The sequence below is a fragment of the Podarcis raffonei genome, chromosome 5 (genome assembly GCF_027172205.1).
Source record: "Podarcis raffonei isolate rPodRaf1 chromosome 5, rPodRaf1.pri, whole genome shotgun sequence".
NCBI classification, from domain to species: Eukaryota; Metazoa; Chordata; class Lepidosauria; order Squamata; family Lacertidae; genus Podarcis; species Podarcis raffonei.
Window position 1 is genome coordinate 39,488,871 of NC_070606.1, and position 18,224 is coordinate 39,507,094.

General features: G+C 39.6%; 1 protein-coding gene across 5 annotated transcripts; it reads left to right on the forward strand.

The window, feature by feature from the left end:
• Window positions 1-3,565: 3,565 nt before the first annotated feature.
• ZNF518A (zinc finger protein 518A) lies at window positions 3,566-17,455 on the forward strand. 5 transcript variants are annotated; one of them, XR_008330574.1, is made up of 6 exons: window positions 4,148-4,396; window positions 7,518-7,634; window positions 10,234-10,273; window positions 10,406-10,523; window positions 10,942-16,857; window positions 16,888-17,455. XR_008330574.1 is itself a non-coding variant. In XM_053388790.1 (5 exons), the coding sequence occupies exon 5, from the start codon at window positions 11,047-11,049 to the stop codon at window positions 15,532-15,534; it is 4,488 nt and encodes a 1,495-aa protein (XP_053244765.1). In that variant the 5' UTR covers window positions 3,566-3,832; window positions 7,518-7,634; window positions 10,234-10,273; window positions 10,406-10,523; window positions 10,942-11,046; the 3' UTR covers window positions 15,535-17,455. The 5 variants fall into 5 exon arrangements, 4 of the variants coding, with proteins under 4 accessions (XP_053244765.1, XP_053244761.1, XP_053244762.1 ...); XM_053388790.1 differs by lacking the exon at window positions 4,148-4,396 and adding an exon at window positions 3,566-3,832 and having other exon boundaries at window positions 10,942-17,455; XM_053388786.1 differs by having other exon boundaries at window positions 10,942-17,455.
• The last annotated feature ends 769 nt before the right edge of the window (window positions 17,456-18,224 follow it).

Genomic DNA, 18,224 nt, shown 5'->3' on the forward strand with positions numbered 1-18,224 from the left:
TGTTGGCTTTGTTGAGGCATGATGCCATTGGTCCACAATCTGCTGCATACATACATGAATTCATATGTCTTTATAAAATTGCTTTCCATTTGTGTGGTACAGAAATTAGGCCAACTGGCCTCTAATTCTAGTTCTTTCATTAAGAGAGATAACATCATACTGGTGCTGTTTTGTATTAAGCTCAATTTTGTGACTTCAAAAACTGGAATTTAGATAGCTTCATGATTTTATGACCATTATTACTAACTCCCTCCCTGCCTTGCAGAAGATATCTTAATTCACTTGGTTTCCTTTGCCATTATATGGTTTCTTAAATCCATTCCAGCTCTTCAAGCCTCCTTTTACTTTCTGATGCAATGCATGCCCACTTGTAAACTGATTTCCTGTCTTGCCCACTGGTTTACCATACATATTACATAACTGAGCTATAGCATGGTGTTAGTCTATTTTTCAGCTTCCATCAATTGTTACATACAAAGGATTGCATACTAAAGATTACTATTGTCATTAGAGTACTAGGAAGTGAGAGAAATCAAGTTGGTAGGTTGATATATTGTATCAGGCCAACGTTCTTTAATGAAAATGAATACATTATTTCCAGCTTCAAGGGACTTCGTCTGAAATATTGCTCTCTTTACACCCAACAAAAAGTTGACTTAATTAAAAACACCACTCCATCTGCACTGTCTCTTGTGAGTGTTTTGTTTTAGGTTCTGCTTTGTTCACTTGCATATTTTCTAAACAGGATCTGGATTATCAGAAAAGAAAAAAGAAATAATGATGAACAATACAATGCATGTTAATGAGAACATGATAGACATTCTGTAAAATAATTAATTCTATATGGCGGAGGAAAAATACAGTAGCTTTCCTAATGGTCAAGTTATAGCATCCAGAAGATATCCAATTAAAGTGGTTTAATTGACCCTTTCAGCTTTTTGCTCACCATGTTTGCTCCAAACATGGAATAAAACATACAGAAGGTGGCACAAGCGTATACTCCTACTTTTGAATGTCACTTATGAATAAAGAATACATTTTAAACAGCAATGTAGGACCAAAAATAGGGGAGGACAGTTATTTTGGATTAATTTATGTGGAATAAATGTATCAGTTGTGTGTAGCATTATAAATAAACTTTTCAGAAGAGGAGAAAGCACACAGCTCGAAAAGAAAAAAGATTTTTATGGAGAGAGGCAGACATAAGTTAACTCAAAGAGGTGCCAAATTAGTTCTGTTGCTCAGTAGTGTATTGGAGTTGTGTTTCCTGAATAGTCTCCCACATATTTGCATGGCAAAGGACTTTTGAAATTAGGAGGGTGGAAAAATCAGTTTGTGGTGTATAGCAAAGGCAATTGCTACATAGGGAAGAGTAAACAATCCTTTCAGAAGAGGACGCAGTACTGTTGATCAATGTTTTATTCTGAACCGTATTGTAAGAAAATATTGTAAGAGCATTATGAATAATCTTTATGTAACCTTAACTTATCTTTTTTCTGCATTCAACTCTGCAGGATAAATTTCAACTGCCAACATTGACTGCAGACTTCTGCTATCGATCCAAGAACTATACAGCACCACAGAAATGAGGGTCAGAGTAGGTTTAAACAGTGATGTGACTGATGCTTTTAAAATGTCGTGAGGCGTGAAGCAAAGTTGCATTCTGGCTCCCATTCTTTTTAACTTTTATATTAATGATTTGGTGCCATATTTACCCAATGCAAACTCCCCCTCTCCAGTAGTTAGGAACACAAAGATCTCAATCTTGGTGTATGCAGGTGGTTTAATACTCTTCTCCTTTTCCTGACTGGGCCTCAGCACATACTGTAGACAGGAAAACCTATCTATAAATTACTCTAAGATGAAGATTATGATTTTTGACAGACACATTCCTAGGTTTGGATTGTGCTTGGATTAGCAGGCTATACTTGCTCATTTAGATACCTGGGTGTACTCTTTAATGAAACCTTCTGTTGGAAGTGTTATATGGAGGCAGTAAAAGTAAAGGCATAGAAAACCATAGGGGCATTGATGAAGTTCTACTACCATAAGGGAGGGGGCAGCTGATTGAACCAGCCCTAAAGATATTTGGTAGCCAGAGGCATACTTAGGGTCCCTTGTATCCTTGCTAGTAGTGGTATTGGAACCCCCTGGGGAAAAAAACCCACTTTACTGCAATCGCCTCTTGCCAACATTGCTTCCCCTCCAGCCTATTTATGTTCCAGCCAGCGTATTCTTCACTTAAACAAATTTGAGTGCCAAAGAATTCTCATCCCCTTCCTGTAAGATCACCTATACAGCCAATCAGAAGTGCAATTTATTACTCAGTATAAAAAAGAAACTTGCTTCTTTCCAGACCAGTCTCATGTAACAACCAGCTGCTAGTCAGCAATGGATACTTTGTATTTTAAACTTAGCTCTTCACAAAACTATGGACACATAGCGAATTCCTATACAGTATGTAAAACAAACCCAGTAAAACATGATCTCTCCACAGTCACAAATGCTTTATTTCATGATTTATGAAAAGTGCATCTTGCTTCCTAGATGTATTTATATACATTGTATATGCTATCAACATTTTATATATTTGTTAGCCATATTGAATGTTTAGTAATATAAACAGAAAGGTAGGATATCATATGTTCAAACAAATAAGCCAAATAAAAATAGATTTAATATGTAAGTAGGTTCTTGGATAAGCATTTGCTTTGAAAGTTTGTTCATTGAAAATAAATAGTCATATTTTTCATAAAGTAATGAATCTTTAGCAAATGTCTAAAGGTTTTATAGTCTATTGAAAAGTTGCACTTTTTCTCTGACTGTTGAAACAGTATTTGCTTTTGGAAGTTCAAATACAGAACGGGGGGGGGGGGGGGAGGAGAGAATGGCAGAGTTGAGTCTGATGGAGAAATTCAACTCTGAATAACAGAGTTTGAAGATCTGTTTATTGAACTCCCATCCTGGGAATGTAAGGATGACATTTTTTGAAAGTTACATTTGTTTTAGTTCTGCGTCTAAGATCTTCAATAGAACACAGGAAGCCAATCTATTTTCCTTATACTGCATGTTGTCATTTAAGCCACCCCTTTATGCTCCAAATATTTTTCTTGCTAGCTTCCTACTTTGCATTTGACTCTGGTCTTAAAATCCAAATATGGCTGTTCATATGTTGAATAATGCTGTTCTGGATTTGCTTCAGCAAGGCTGCAAAAATGTCGAATTTGGAAGCAATCCTTTGGCTTGTAAAGCTTACCCTCCGTGTTGCAGTAACAGCTAAGCAAAGAATTACCTTTCATATACCAACCAAAGGTGCATCCCTGTGTTGTCTGTCACAAAGAGAGCTTCAGCACTGGCTTCACCCCTATTTTTAGGCCCTCCTGATAACGTTCACCTAGGTTTTAAACAAATGCGATTCATGCTACCTATTCATGCTTCTATTGTGCCACTCAGCAGTTCTCTTCCCCGTCTGCTTTGTTTTGTAGCTAAGCTGGGTTCATATAAGCTGCTTCGAGGAGGCCATTTCCCCTTCCCTTTGCATTTCGCGAGTGTGCAGAGAACGCCATTGTCTTCATGCAAGAGAAGGGGAAACAGGCCGCGTTTTCCTTCTTCTTTTGAGCACAAAAGGACTGCTATCTGCAACTGAAAGATGAGCACTGGAAGGAGGGCAAATACATTGCTGATATCAGGAGGCGGCTTCCAGACAATGGCCGCGTGCGGCTGATGGATGAGCAAAGGGGGAAGAAGTGGGTGATGTCGTCGTCATCCCTTGGCTGAGGGAGAGGACATGATGGCGCCCTGTTTTGCTTCCCGGGATGGGCTTTGCTTGTATGTATGTGCTTGTGTGGCACCAGGCCGTTTCGTTGGCCACCCGTGAGGGGGGAATATGGGTGCCTCTTTGTTGGATCTGGTAGTGTGTATTGGTGTTACTAATCCACCCCCACAGCCTTCCTTTCTCTCTCTCTCTCTCTCTCTCTCACACACACACACACAAATAACAGGCTGGGAGGAGGAAGAGGAGGGACTCGGCCGTGTTGCCGCTGCTGCCTTCATTACTTTGACAGAAAAACTCCCCGGCCGGCGGTTGCCGCCGTCGCCGCCGAGGCAGCTTTCATGGTACGTGAAAGCGACGAGGGGAAAAAAAAGGGCGCGCAGGTCGTGGCGCCTCCTCAGCGGCAAAGAGGGCGTCGTCGGCAGCCCCCCCCCAGGCGTCTCCTCGCGCCCCCCAAACTTCCCTGGGCCTCCGTCCTTCCGCCCCCTCTCTTGTGCGGCGAAATATCCCTCCGCCACAGTCACCCCGCCTTCCATTGCTGAGCTCGTCAAACTGCCGGAGTCCCCGGATGGAAAACTATAATGGCCGCCAATTGTGACTCGTCGGACTATGGAGACGGGCGAGGTAATCTAGGCGCCCAGCGCTCGTGCCCAGCGTAGGGGGGGGGGAAGGTCGCGGGGGAGTCGCGGGGCCCTGGACGTCCAGCTAGGTAACGGGGAGGCGGGATCCCCCCACCCCATACGGGCGGCGGGAGGGGGCAGCTTCTTCAGCGGGACGGGCGAATCCCGGTAGTTGGACAGGAACCCGCCCTCTTGTTGGGCCGAGGCATCAAATAGTCCCGCGGTCGCGGCTTGGTTTTGGGGAGGGAGAGAGAGAGAGGGAGAGAGAAGTGCACCTCATTCCAGGGGTGCGGGGGGAACTATTGAGGGGCCACGCGCCGTTGGCCGCGCTGCCGCTCGCGCCTCTGTGGGCGAAGGTTCGACCAACACAGCGCGCGTGTATCCCTCCGCCTTGCCAGGATGAGAGTTGCTGTTCGGCAGCGCCCCGTCTCCTCGCGGCTTCAGCCAGGGACCCCTTTTCTAGGACGGGGGGCGCGAGCAGCTTGACCCCCACCCCTTGTCTCCCGAAACACAGCTCCATGGGGACCAAAATAGCGGGGTTGGTGCCCCTGAGAGACACCTGAGGGGCCTGGCAGCGCTTCTCCCTATGGCGCCCAAAAGTTCTAGAGGCGCCCAGGAAGCCCAACTCAACCCGAAATGGCTTTTTTGTGTGTGTCCAGGCAGACGAATGAGTTGGGTGGTCTTTTGTTTTCCTCCCAGTTTATGGACTCCTTCAGCACCTTAAAGGTCTTGAGACCTAAAGACAGCAAGTTGGCAGGCCAGACTCCATGGTTTCAAAACTCAACAAGGGCTATCATGGGCTTGACTTGGGGCAAAGGCCCTTCACCCTTTCCAAGTGCAGATGCTGAGCATTGCCCTGTCTGGATTGTGTCGAAAGGATTAACTTGGAAATGGCTAGGAAGCACTTCCTGCAGAATGAGAGAGAGAGTGGGAGGGAGATTGCTTTGTTGTTGACTGCCATCTTGTTTTGCTTGGGTGTAGCCTTGCACCAAAAAAGACTTGCCAAGATAATCCTCTCTTGCTCACAACAAAGTACTGAGCTGATTTTGGTTGCTGATATTTATGATTGTGTTACCATAGGACTGAAGTTAAGTAGCATGCGTTGCTGCAGCTTGAAAGAAGTTATTTGGAAAGGAAAACCAACAAAGCCAAATGTTCATGAAAATTCCTTAAGATAGTGCAAAGATTCTTCTTATATAACCATGGAAATGTGCTAATCATTTTTGTTCTCACTGGTCGTCTCACTAAATTATAGTGAGTGATATATTGCTGTATAATAATATAGTGGGATGTACCTATGTGGATAATTTGTAAGATGGACCTGTATTACAACTTAAGTTGAGAAAATTCTAAATCTGCCAGTCCAGTCTTGCTCACATAAACTTGAGATGTGAAAACAACAAAGGCTTGGTTCTGAAATAAGATACTACCAGAAGTTGCAGTGTTACAAGTAGACACATTTTATACAATCTATGGAGATAATTTGTCTTTGCTATTCCTTCAACTCTTGCAAAATATGGGATACTTTGTATAGGGAATTGATCAGTAGACTTGAGACATCTCTTTTAAAAAAGGTGACTACATTGCATGTAGGTTACAATGCTGAACCAAGAATAATAGTTTGTAAGATTGATTTATTGGGTTTGTTTTTTGCCATTAAAATAATGCATGTTTTGGTAACTATATTCTAGGCTTCAGCCTGTATAAGGAGATACTAAAATTGTTCTAAATTTGAGGTTTGGGTTTTTTTGCTTTTGTTTAGGTATATCTGCTTTTAATCTTTGGGCAGAGTGATTTAGCCTGTTAAGTTCCTTCTCTGGTCCCCATGACACATACCTCTGCATAGAACAGACCTCTTTCTCTGTGAAAGATTTCATGCTTCTGATTGTGTACTCTGGTTTTCAAGTTGCTGCTGTCTAGAAAATCCTAAATTTAAACAGTTTTTTTTTACTTGTAAGTAATCTAATCTGGGGAAGCGGGAAGTGAGCAGAGCAGTCCTACTGGGTGGGAAAGATCTGTGGCAGAGCGACTTCCATTTTCAAAGCCTTGCTGGCTTCCGCAGAAGGTGAGGAAGGGGTGACCATTTTTTCTGTTATGGTTGCTTTCCATTGCAGGGAATTAGGTATGCCAACTCTTAGGCTACTCTAGTTTCTGGCTCCATTTGGAGTCATGATGGGTGAATGAAGAAGTGTAGGATCCTGCAGATCCTTGGCTGCCCTCAATGTATGCTAATATCCTTCTAGTTTTGGGCCCACCACTGGTAGGGTAGCCATGGCAGCAGAAAGCACTGTTGCCATCCAGGGAACCACCTGACAGTGGTCCACTTCTAGAGATACTTTATGGTGTCTGGGACTCCTTCCCGGGTACCACAGGATTGCACCTTTAGTAAACTAGTGGTGTTTGCACTATTTTAAAGCTTGCAAAATCAATAAGGTGCATGTGTTTAGTGCAATCCCCTTTGTGTTTACTCAAAAGTAGGAGTGCAGCCTTTGTTTTGTAACATGAACAAATTCTTTCCTGACATCTTTTAACTATTTTTGGAATATTTTGGGAAATCGTTAGATTTCCAGTTTCTGCAGATAAATATTTGCAGGTTAATTTACAAATAAGCAATGTAAATATTAGGTATTAAGGAAGCTCGTTACATGTGCTTTAAAGTTAGCTAGCATAGCCAGGTTTCTGTTCCAAAGTGTAGAAGACTTGTACAGATGTGTAAGGTTGGTGAGATTTGGGAGAATAAATTAAACTTGGCATTTCCCTAGTTTACAGTATTTGTTTAGAATTTCTGTCATAGTGGGCATTTATTTGATTTTGATTATCCTGCTAAAAGTCAGGGGTCAAAAAATGCTACAGATTTGTAGTCAACAATATCATTTTTTTAAAGGGAGTATTAGTAAATACTTAGTGCCAGCCATGTGCAGAACTACAAAAACTTGCAAAACTTCTAGATATTGACATAAATCCCCCCTGCTTTCTGGGCATATTATGAATGACCACATTTAGAGTAAAATTACCTAATTTTTTGCTGTAGGTACATTAGGATCAGGCACAGTTAGATCTCAGGTGGTAGTGACTTCTAAGTTGTTCCTATGTTTGTGTTTTTAAAAACATGTTCTTTATTTCAGGATTTTTTGTACATTGAATGCAGTGTCTTTTGACCCTCTGTTTTATGCCTTTCATCTCTTGGAAAAGAAAAGTATTGAACAGACTACTGAAGAATGGATTTTTAATCTTTTTAAACAGTAAGTTTATTACTTATCTGTGGTTAAAGTTAAAATTCACTGTGGGGGAGTTTTGTTTAAAATATCCTGTATTCTCAAATGCTGTTGAGTGATATCTAATGTTAGTTATACTCAGAGTAGTACCAAAATCAACTTAAAATCCATTGATTGCAGTGAGTGTGCTCTTACTTATTTATTTTTATACCGCCCTATACCTGAAATTTATATACGACCCTATACCCAGAGGTCTCAGGGCATTTCACAGAATAGTTGGATATCACCCGTTATGTTTATGTATGTGTTCAGACTTGTAAATCACAACATGCTTGGTTGCCTATGTTGGTTATTATTATTTATATAGCACCATCTGTGTACATGGCACTTTACATGTTCTTACAATCTGAAACCTAACAAAGGAAAACAACATTGGCAATGAAAGCAGTGAAAAACAGGGGAATAAGATGCAATTAAGTTTCTTTGGCTTAGTTAATATAGGGTATTATCACTAGAAGATTGTTCCAAAGGTGAGTTTTTAGGAGAAATTTGAATGAGGTAAGGGAGATGGTTGGACACATTCTGGGAGGTATTTGAGGCAGCAAGGGAGAAAGGGTGAAGAATGAGACTTTTAGACAACAGTGGGTAATGGAGCTGAAGAGATAAAAGCCAAAGGAAGAGATGTGTTAAGATATAAGAGCAGAGAGATAATGGGGAGGAAGGCCGTGGAACGTGGAAGGATTTGAAGATGAGCACAAGAAATGTATTTATTTATTTGTCAGATTTCTCACCCACCCTTCACCATAAGTTCCCAGGGTTAGTTATAACAGTATAATGTGCAATTATTTAAAAAGGTTAAACTGTTACAATTATAAAACAAGTAAAACCAAAATTGAGCAGAACAATATAAATTCAGCAAAAGTGGTGGGTCCCATGAAACAGTTGAAGGCTAGGGTAGAAGAGGTTTGTCTACAGCATACAGCAAAAACTGTACAGTGGTACCTCGGGTTACATGCGCTTCAGGTTACATACGCTTCAGGTTACAGATTCTGCTAACCCAGAAATATTACCTCGGGTTTGCTTCAGGATGAGAACAGAAATCGTGCTCCGGCGGCGCGGTGGCAGCATGAGGCCCCATTAGCTAAAGTGGTGCTTCAGATTAAGAACAGTTTCAGGTTAAGAACGGACCTCCGGAATGAATTAAGTACGTAACCAGAGGTACCACTGTATAGTGAAGATGCTAAATGCAGCTCTGTAGGGAGTTCCATAGTTTAGAGGCTGTCACAGAGAAAGTCTTCTCTTGGGTTCTATTCTCTTACTTCTTTGGTTGGTGGAATTACAGTGGTACCTCAGGTTAAGAACTTAATTCGTTCTGGAGGTCTGTTCTTAACCTGAAACTGTTCTTAACCTGAATCACCACTTTAGCTAATGGGGCCTCCCACTGCCACCGCGCAATTTCTGTTCTCATCCTGAAGCAAAGTTCTTAACCCGAGGTACTATTTCTGGGTTAGCAGAGTATGTAACCTGAAGTGTCTGTAACCCGAGGTACCACTGTACTAAGAGAGCCCCCTCTGTAGATCTTAAAAGCCTGAGAAGGTCAGTATGGATGGATACAATTTTTTAAGATACTTGGGAGCTGAGTCGGCCAGGATCTGGAAGGGGATAGGAAGCCAGTATAGGGATTTAAGAAGGGGCATCACGTGGTCAGTTTGCCAAGGGAGGTGACATTGTCAGCATAATGTTAGATGGCGATGAGTGGATGAAGATGGGACAGTGGAAGACCTGAGATGGCAGTAGCTAAAGAAAGAAATTACCAGGGCAGGGGCCAGAGTTTTGCTGAGGAAGCAGAGAAGGGCGGGCTATATTTTCTGACATTGTAATAGATTACATGATCTGGTGATGGACTGGATATAGGGGTATCCATTAGGTGTTGCACAAAATTACCTAATGCTGCTTCCATTTGAGAACTTCAAACATTGCTACTATGCTTTGAGCTAGAAAAGGAGAACATCAACCAGTGTTGGAACCCTTGGACTTCATTGCTTTAATTTGATGAACAACATTATAGATAACATAATGGCAGGCATATAGGAAAACAAAGACCTCTCTAGCTCTGTTTAGGTGTTAGAATTTTCAAATCCTGGAAGGGGAATGGGACCACACACTGCTGTACGCCTAATGTCTCTGTATGTGCAGGATCTACCCCGACCTTCATGTGTTGAGTAGTAACATTTAAAAGGGGTTTCTAAGTGTGTTCAACCAAAAGTACTTAGAAAACTCCCTCAGACCTGGCTCAATGTGGGAAGAAGGCTGGTGCATTCAAGAATGTTGCTAACAGGGGCGACTTGCATGACCGTCTTTCCTACTTTTCCCCCAGTTCCTCGTTGAGGCGTAATGCCTGCACAGCACTTCTGTTTAATGATACCCCCTGCCCCTGACAAGAGGATTTTCCACAGCAAAACATCTACTTAGGGGAAAGACCTGTGTTAGAAATGTTTAGGTCTGATACCACTGAGTCACATATTTTCAAATTTCTGTCTTTTGCTCCTGATGTATACATATTAATCCTGTGAGAGTTTATCTTTCAGAACACATAGTAAGGGTTTTTTTGTTTGCTGTATTGCAGAGTGAAGCATCTTTTTAAATCTACTTAATTGAGATTTCTGGTAAGTTGCCTGCTTGAAGTCCTAGTTGACATTTAAGGTTATTTTCATTTCATGTTGTCATGGTACAGTCTGTGCTTGTTGGTAATTGAGTCTCCTGTTTGTGTATTTTGTTTTTTATAAAACGGTTGGCAGCCTCTGTGTTAAGCAGTCCATCATGTCCAAATGTGTAGAATATGGGGCGATCATAGGAAACTGGGTGAAGATTGACTTACTGATCACCTTGGAGGTGGAAGGCCAGGAACATAACTAGGTAGGGTTTGACTGTCTTCTACTGATTTGGGAGAAAAGCTGTGGCTGAAACAATGGCACATTGCTTCTGGCGCTGCATTAACTCATGTAGGAATTAACCAATGAGAATAACTCGTATGTGGGAGGAGCAAAGTAATCTGAGTATGTAAAAGGAGACCCCAATAGCTGAAAGGTATTGAGTGTCACTGTGAAGGTTTCAATTCTTAATCCACATCAAGGGGATTATGGGTTTAATGGGGGAAAATGTGACATGTCTGTGGTGACAAAAAACAACTTCGATCAAAAGCTTTGTGACTTTTTAGTTTTAATGGCTATGTTAGCACACAGGTGTCAGTCATTATGCTGCTTTTAGTATGTGAAACTATGGGTATCTTTCCCCCTTTTAACCTTTAAAATTAACTTTGTACTTTTAATTCCAGATTTACTAAACTGAGGAAATCCTGGAACTCTGAGTACTTCTGCACAAGAATCTCTTAAATAACGAAGAGTACAAAAATAGTAAATTACAGAGTACTTTAGGAAAAATGCCATCTGAACAAGAACCATCCTTTTGCATCCAAAATACAAGTTTGTTACATAACAATGAGTTAGATAGAACAAGTGTTCCTACATTGGATACTTCTGTTAAGGGGTATATAACTCAACCTGCAATTTCAGATATTCTCACCTATGGACTGAGAAATGTGAAAATAGAGCTGCCTAGGGTAAATATTCCAAATGAAGTGCTATGTACACATGAAATTGACAGATACATGAAAGTATTTCAATGTAAAGAAAAGCCTGCAAGAGCCTTTTCCATGCACATGGATGTGAATGGAAGCAACTTTTCTGAGACTGATATTCTACATAGTAAACCAAGACTGAATTATGAGGAAGGATTGAAAACATCTGCAAAGATACTGAATTTTAGCTGTACCAAATGCAGAAACAATGTTAAGTACAGTCCAAATGATCTGCAGAAGCATTTCCAGCTGTTACATCGTGGAGAGTTGCCATCTTACCCCTGTGAAATGTGTAATTTTTCAGCTAATGACTTCCAATCATTTAATCAACACCGTCGAACACATCGTAGCACTTTAGTAAAATGTGAAATCTGTAATGATGATAATAGATATACTTTGTTGGACCTAACAAAACATTTCACATCTAGGCACTGTGTAAATGGCCATTTTCAGTGTGAAAGATGTAGATTTTCCACCCATGACGTTGGCACATTTGTTCAGCATATTCATCGGCACAATGAAATACAATATAAATGCGATAAATGTCACCATGCAAGTTTTTCAAAAGAAGAATCTCAGAAACATGTTGCTTCACACACCGGCACATTTCCTTTCAGTTGTCAATATTGTAACTACATGGCATCTCGGAAAAACTATCTTTTAAAACATATTATTACATTACACAGAGACCACCTCTATGCAAAAGATAAAACGGATACAGATAACAATGAGAAGATGAAGAAAACTTCAACAGGACTAAAACTTATCTTGAAAAGGTACAAAACAGGTGCATCGAGGAAGGCCCTGTGGAGACGTAAAAGAATGACTACTGGCAGTTGTAGAACTGGAGAAGAGGACAGACAAGTTCTCAAAAACGTGAAGGAAATTCAGCCTAAATCTGAAGAGCCAGGCCAGCCTACAAAAGAATTACACCTCAGCGAAGACAACAATCTTCTCAATGAAAGGCATATCTACAGTGGGGCAAAATCCTCTCCAGCAATACCATACAGTAGAGCAGAAGATGGCTTGGGTTCTGGCGTGCTGAAAAAAGCTGTTCATGGTCCTACAGTTTTGATGGTTAAAAACAACAAAATATCTGTTCCTGCAAATTACAGTGCTAAATTTATGGGCTTCAAGATGGTTGATGGAAAACAGCATATAGTAATAAAACTGCTACCTACAGATAAACAGAATTTGCCAACAGAAAATAAGGTTGATGGGGTAAAAGATGGTTCAACTGAATGTCTGCAGCAGACAGCTGACAACTTCAATTTACCTTCCGCTGCTGGACCTCATGAAATTAATCAGCAAATGTCTAGAAATAATTCTGTTCACTCATTGGCATCATCTCCATTGTCATTTTCTAATCAATATTCAGGAAAAATAAAGCAAGAAAGTCCAGATTATTTTAGTTTGAATACATCTCGAACAGTAGGACCTCATATTGTAATGGTAGGAAACTCTACAACTCGTCTGCCAGCAAAACCAGATTCTTCACTTCCTTGTGATTTTGTGGCTAAGGCTGGAAATAGAGATTCTTCATGGAGGAATTGTGTACCTCAGGACCATTCTCAGGTTTTATCCTCTGCTGGTGCACACATGCTACATTATGACCCTATGAAAAAAACCTTTCCTACAGAATTAAAAGTACGGAATGGTGAAGTAAACAACAGTAAATACAATAATATCTACTGCCCATCAACTGATTTTTCTAATCAAGTACCACTGCCTTTCCATAATTATTCCAAAATAGATACTTTGGATAGCTCCAAACACCATATGTCCAACAGCGCCTTTTCTCTCCAGAGTAGGCCTGTAAATGAAACTACTTATCTGCAACAACAAACAGTGTTAAATCTAGAAAGAAGATCTTCATTGCTGTCTCTTCATGGCTTTGTAAATACAAATAATGTTCCAGTATTTTCAGCTAACCAATCCAATTATGCTACTGACAGACAGCATCCTATAGAAAATCATCATGGTGACCAGCAGCATTTGAATACAAAGGTAAATCAAGTGTTGGAACATGTAGCTGAAAAATCAAAACAAGAAAATGCCTCTAATTGTGTAAATACATCACTTATGCCTAAAATAACATCTGTTTTCTCACTCCAGAGTACTCAGGCATCCAACTATTTGTCACCTGAAGTAAACCAGTCATTACAAGATGTTCTAAGAGGGCAACCTGCTACTCAGCCACTCAACTATATAAAAACTGGTTATGACAACTCATTTCCAAATAATAAAATGGAGTGTAAAACATTTGCACACTTCAGAGATTCAACTGCTGCATGCAGTTTAACTAATTCTCCTGTTAAATTCAAGAGAGAGTTGAATGTGAATGGCAGTGCAATGAATGAAGGTGTGTATTTTAGGAATGAAGGACGACTCCCAGTGATGGCTCATAGAACAGATGAAATGCATTCTACTTCAAGGACAACAGGCATTGGTGCATTGCTTAAAAGTCAAACAGATTCAATTTTAGCACAGCAGTTGGAAAAACACAAGATGCACTACAGTTTGAATGTCCCTAATGCTATCCGTCCAATGCTTCCAGAACAGAAGAAATCAGTGCTACTTCAGTCATCTCTCCCAAGGTTTTTTGTACCCTTGCGGCTTGCCCATCAACAAGGATTACATGTTATTTCAGGGAAGCCGTCTCCAAAAAACAGTTCATCAGATGTTCAGGCAACAAGAGCTACACCTTTACTTTTAAACAAAGGACCTGGAATGATCTTGACTTTTGGTAGTGGCTCAATTGGAACAATTGCAAATGCCACTGAAAATAGTTCTCAGGTTTTAGAGAAAATTGCATCTAAAGAGTGTGGTAAAGAGGAAATAGCTACATCAGGTATGAAATTTAAAATAGACAGCTCTGGCAGTATAAGAAATTATTCTGGTGTTAGTGGGACAGCGGTTGCTTCATCCACTGGCATGTCATACACGGAGCAACTTAACATGACAAATTCAGAGAGCAGAATTTCTTCCGTGAAAATACAGGCTGGACATCAAGGCAGTAATGTTGCTACCTTGGAGTCCATAAAACCACCAGAGGTTGGACAAGAACAACCTGTTTATGCACTTTTGCCTGATGGTAGACAAGCAGTTTTTCTTAAATGTATGTCGCCAAACAAGTCCCTAGTACAGAAGCATAATGTTCTTCAGGGTACTGCTAATGGTCAAAATTGTGAACCAAAGAAAACTGGAGCAATGCAACAAAAGCTTTTTTTGAAAATTAAGACCTTTCCTGCTGCTGACAATTGTCAGCCAATTAGCAACATTAAGTCATCCTTACAGTTCAATAATATGCATTCCCTTAATAGTCCTGCACTAGATCAGAAAAAGGCAGCTTTTTCTTCTAGCAATGCCTTACTGCTTCCAGGTACATTGATGCCAGCAAATGCCTGTTTGGCAAGTGATAAATCAAAGGATCCTATTACTTCTGTAGAATCTGTAAATTCCCTTAGGAATTTAAAGACACGGTCACAAAAGATTCCATCTGATTCAGCACAAACAGTTAGTGCTAACAAAGGGAACGCTTTTGGAACCCAGATGTCAACCGGGCCACCAACAAACAAATTTTCAAAAGCTAAACGTCATTCAAAGCAAACTGGTGCTAAAGTTTCTGATGCTATGGTTTCACAGAAGAACAGGAATTTGAAACGGAAAGTTAAAGATGTCCTTCAAGAACCTCCTAGAAAGAAAATGTTGCATCGAAAATGTAAAGCGAAAAATCAAATGGATGTGAATGAATTTGAATCCTTAATTCGCGCCCCTTGTAGACCAAGATTGTCAAAAGACACTGTGAGGATTCTAAAGCTACTTCCATTTAATTCCAAACAATTAATCAAATGCCCCCGAAGAAATCAGCCAGTTGTAGTGCTAAACCATCCTGATGCAGATGTTCCAGAAGTTGTAAATGTTATGAAGACTATTGCTAAATTTAAAGGACATGTGCTAAAGGTCTCCTTGTCAAAGAGAACTATTGATGCTCTTTTGGAGCCAGCAGATTATAACAGTTTGTACATAATTACTAATGATCTCTCTCGAAGAAAACGCAAAATGCTCAAACCTGTAAGTCCTGTAAAAGAAAGGTTTGTTTTAAAATTAACACTGAAGAAGACGAGCAAAAACAATTATCAGATTGTGAAAACTACCTCTGATAATACGCTGAAAACTAAATTTAGGTGCTGGTTTTGTGGGAGGATATTTGACAATCAGGACAATTGGGTAGGACATGGACAGCGTCATCTAATGGAAGCCACTCGAGACTGGAATTCATTAGGGTAATTTATTGTGATGACTGAAAAAGACAAAAGAGCTCATCTGCTTGCAGATTATTTTGGATGACAGCATCAAAATGATGTTTTTAAAAGAGAAACAAATGTGTTAACACCTAAAATTATCCTGTATGAATTTAATTTAAATAGCTTCAATTGCAGTTCAAATTGCATTTTGTTACTACTATCATGTGATATATTTAGAGAATGAATTTCAGGGCTTTTGTTATGTATATATTTAAAAATCAAAGTGTGTACATATTTTTATACTTCAGTTATTTGCTATAAAATCTTGCACAGGAATTGTATTTTTTCAGCTCTGTGCATGCACTACTAAAAAAATGTTTTTCAGCTACACACAGCTATTGCCGTATTTTTCCTCGCTCTTTCAAGACAACCCCCCTTTTCTTTTCCAGGGATGAACACTGTTGTTAGCAAGTGCCTAAAAGATGTGAAGCAGTTTACTTTGTGTCAACTGTATAACCACAGGCCCTCATAGGGCCAGGTTTTCTAACAGTTTCTTTTAAACAAAGCCATATGTGAATGCTTTAAGCTATATTGCTATGCACATGACACTTGTACTATTTCTGTGCAGTTTGTCTACTTTCTTAGTGAAGTATTTTTCATATAAATCAATAAACATGTTATTGTGTTTAAGCCTGATAATGAGATCAGTTGTAAATATAATGTATTCACAATTTGTACAGTACATTGAAGAACATTCCAAGTGGATGTTTGACATCCCTATTAAATCAGTATGATTTGTGTTATACTGAATAATTTTGCCACCAGATGTATATAAAGGGCAGCCTGTGGCTGTGGTGGCTTTGGTTTTGCTAGAAATCGGATTATGGCTATTTTTCTGTAAGTCTTTTTGTGTGGCTAGAGAGTATAACTTAGTTTTTAAAGAGTACTCCAGTCTAGATTTTCTTACCCCATACATTGATGCCTCATAAAATTCTGGAGTATTTGTCATTCCACAATAGGGAAGAAAACCCTCTTATATTTGGTTATCTTCTGATTTGGACAAAAAAACTCTTTGCATTTTGATTGTGGTCTCTTAATTGTTGAATAGATTTTTGTCTTTTTGACAGTATAGCACTGGCTGCTATGTTCTAGAAATGGTATCAGGTTTTTACTCAAGATTCTCAGGCTTTTAGTTGTGTTGATTCACAATCCACTATACAAACTACTGTCCTCTTATAGCCTGCAGTCAGTCTTTATTTCTCCTTGTAGGCTAGAGATTACATCTTTAAATTGTCTGGCCTGTTCAGATATTACTTATGGGACAGAAAGGAGAGAAATCTCAGTTTGGCAGAAGGTATTGCTGATTGTGCCCTCCCCCTTTGTCATAAAATGGAAGTTGCAATAATCCATGTTGTAACACAGAACATTGCATCTTTGATTTTGGAAAAAACTGCTGGACATCTTAAGCATTTAAATAAGTATATGATAGCCTGGATCAAACAGTACTTTTTCTCCTATCCCCTGCCAAAGTGAAAGGGATAAAGAGAAATACACCTGTCCCAACACCTACTAGTGTTGAGACAACTTTGTCCCTAGCAAGTCAAGTCTGAACAGGCATTTTGTGAATAATCCGTATTGATAGAAATAACAAATACTTAATTTTTGTGTTGTAAGGCCAGGGAGTAATTTGAGTATTGGCAGTGTTTCAGTACCTAAGTTATATATTGGTCCTCTGTAGAAAATTTAGACATATCTGAAGGGAATGGGGCAGGGAGAAAAATCAAGTGTAATGAGCAGTAACAGGTTCACATTTGTATCTTTAACTTTTTCCAGTGTTTAAACAGTTCCTACAAAGTAAGGTATCTCAGGAAAATGATGTGCTTTTAAACAAGAAATGCAACTCAGAATTACCTCTTAAAAATTCCCCTGCATATGCTTGGTGTTAATAAATTTGTTATAGAGATCTATTGTTCTTTAATTGTGTTGAATAATTTTAAACAATGAGTAAAGCACTGGTCTTTATGGTAGCATTCAGTAATTACCTTGCCGATAGAAATTTATAGTTTTAAAAAATGGTCTTAGTTACTTGAGGTGACATCCTCAGATACATTACAGGATGCACACTTTTTAAAAAGGTAGCTACAATATAAGTTTACTAAAGGAAGTAGTATGGTTCATCTATTTCCATGTGTGGACATTCCAACTTTTATATTCATAATTATTTTGGGTATTTATAAAGGAAACTATTTCGTAATGACACAAGCCTCACCTTGAATGTAAGAGTTTGAACAAACATGCAAGCCAGAAATGAGATCTTGTAAGGCTGTTGCTAGACTTTTAAATATTTATATGCCATCCACAAAGGTTCAGCCACATGGCTTGAGCTGTAGAGCAGCCAGGCAGTATATTTGTAATGTGGCTTTTGATCTCTGCTACAGCACAGCTACTTTTAATGCTGCATGAGTGGGTGTTTGTAAGGTGACTGTAATTTTTTTGCCACTAATTTTTTTTGTAACATTGCTATTAAATTTTAATCCTTTGTCACAGTTAACAAGGTTGGAGAGCATCATATTATTTATATACATATTTGCTAAAGGTTTTGAGGAAACGGTAGATTTTATACAATTTTGATATCTGTGTTAAATGGCATTCACTTCTAGTATTATGTACTCAAGGCAGGAAAATGGCCTTAAATTGCTGCTGCATTTAGAAGCTGAGTTTCTTGTCAATGGG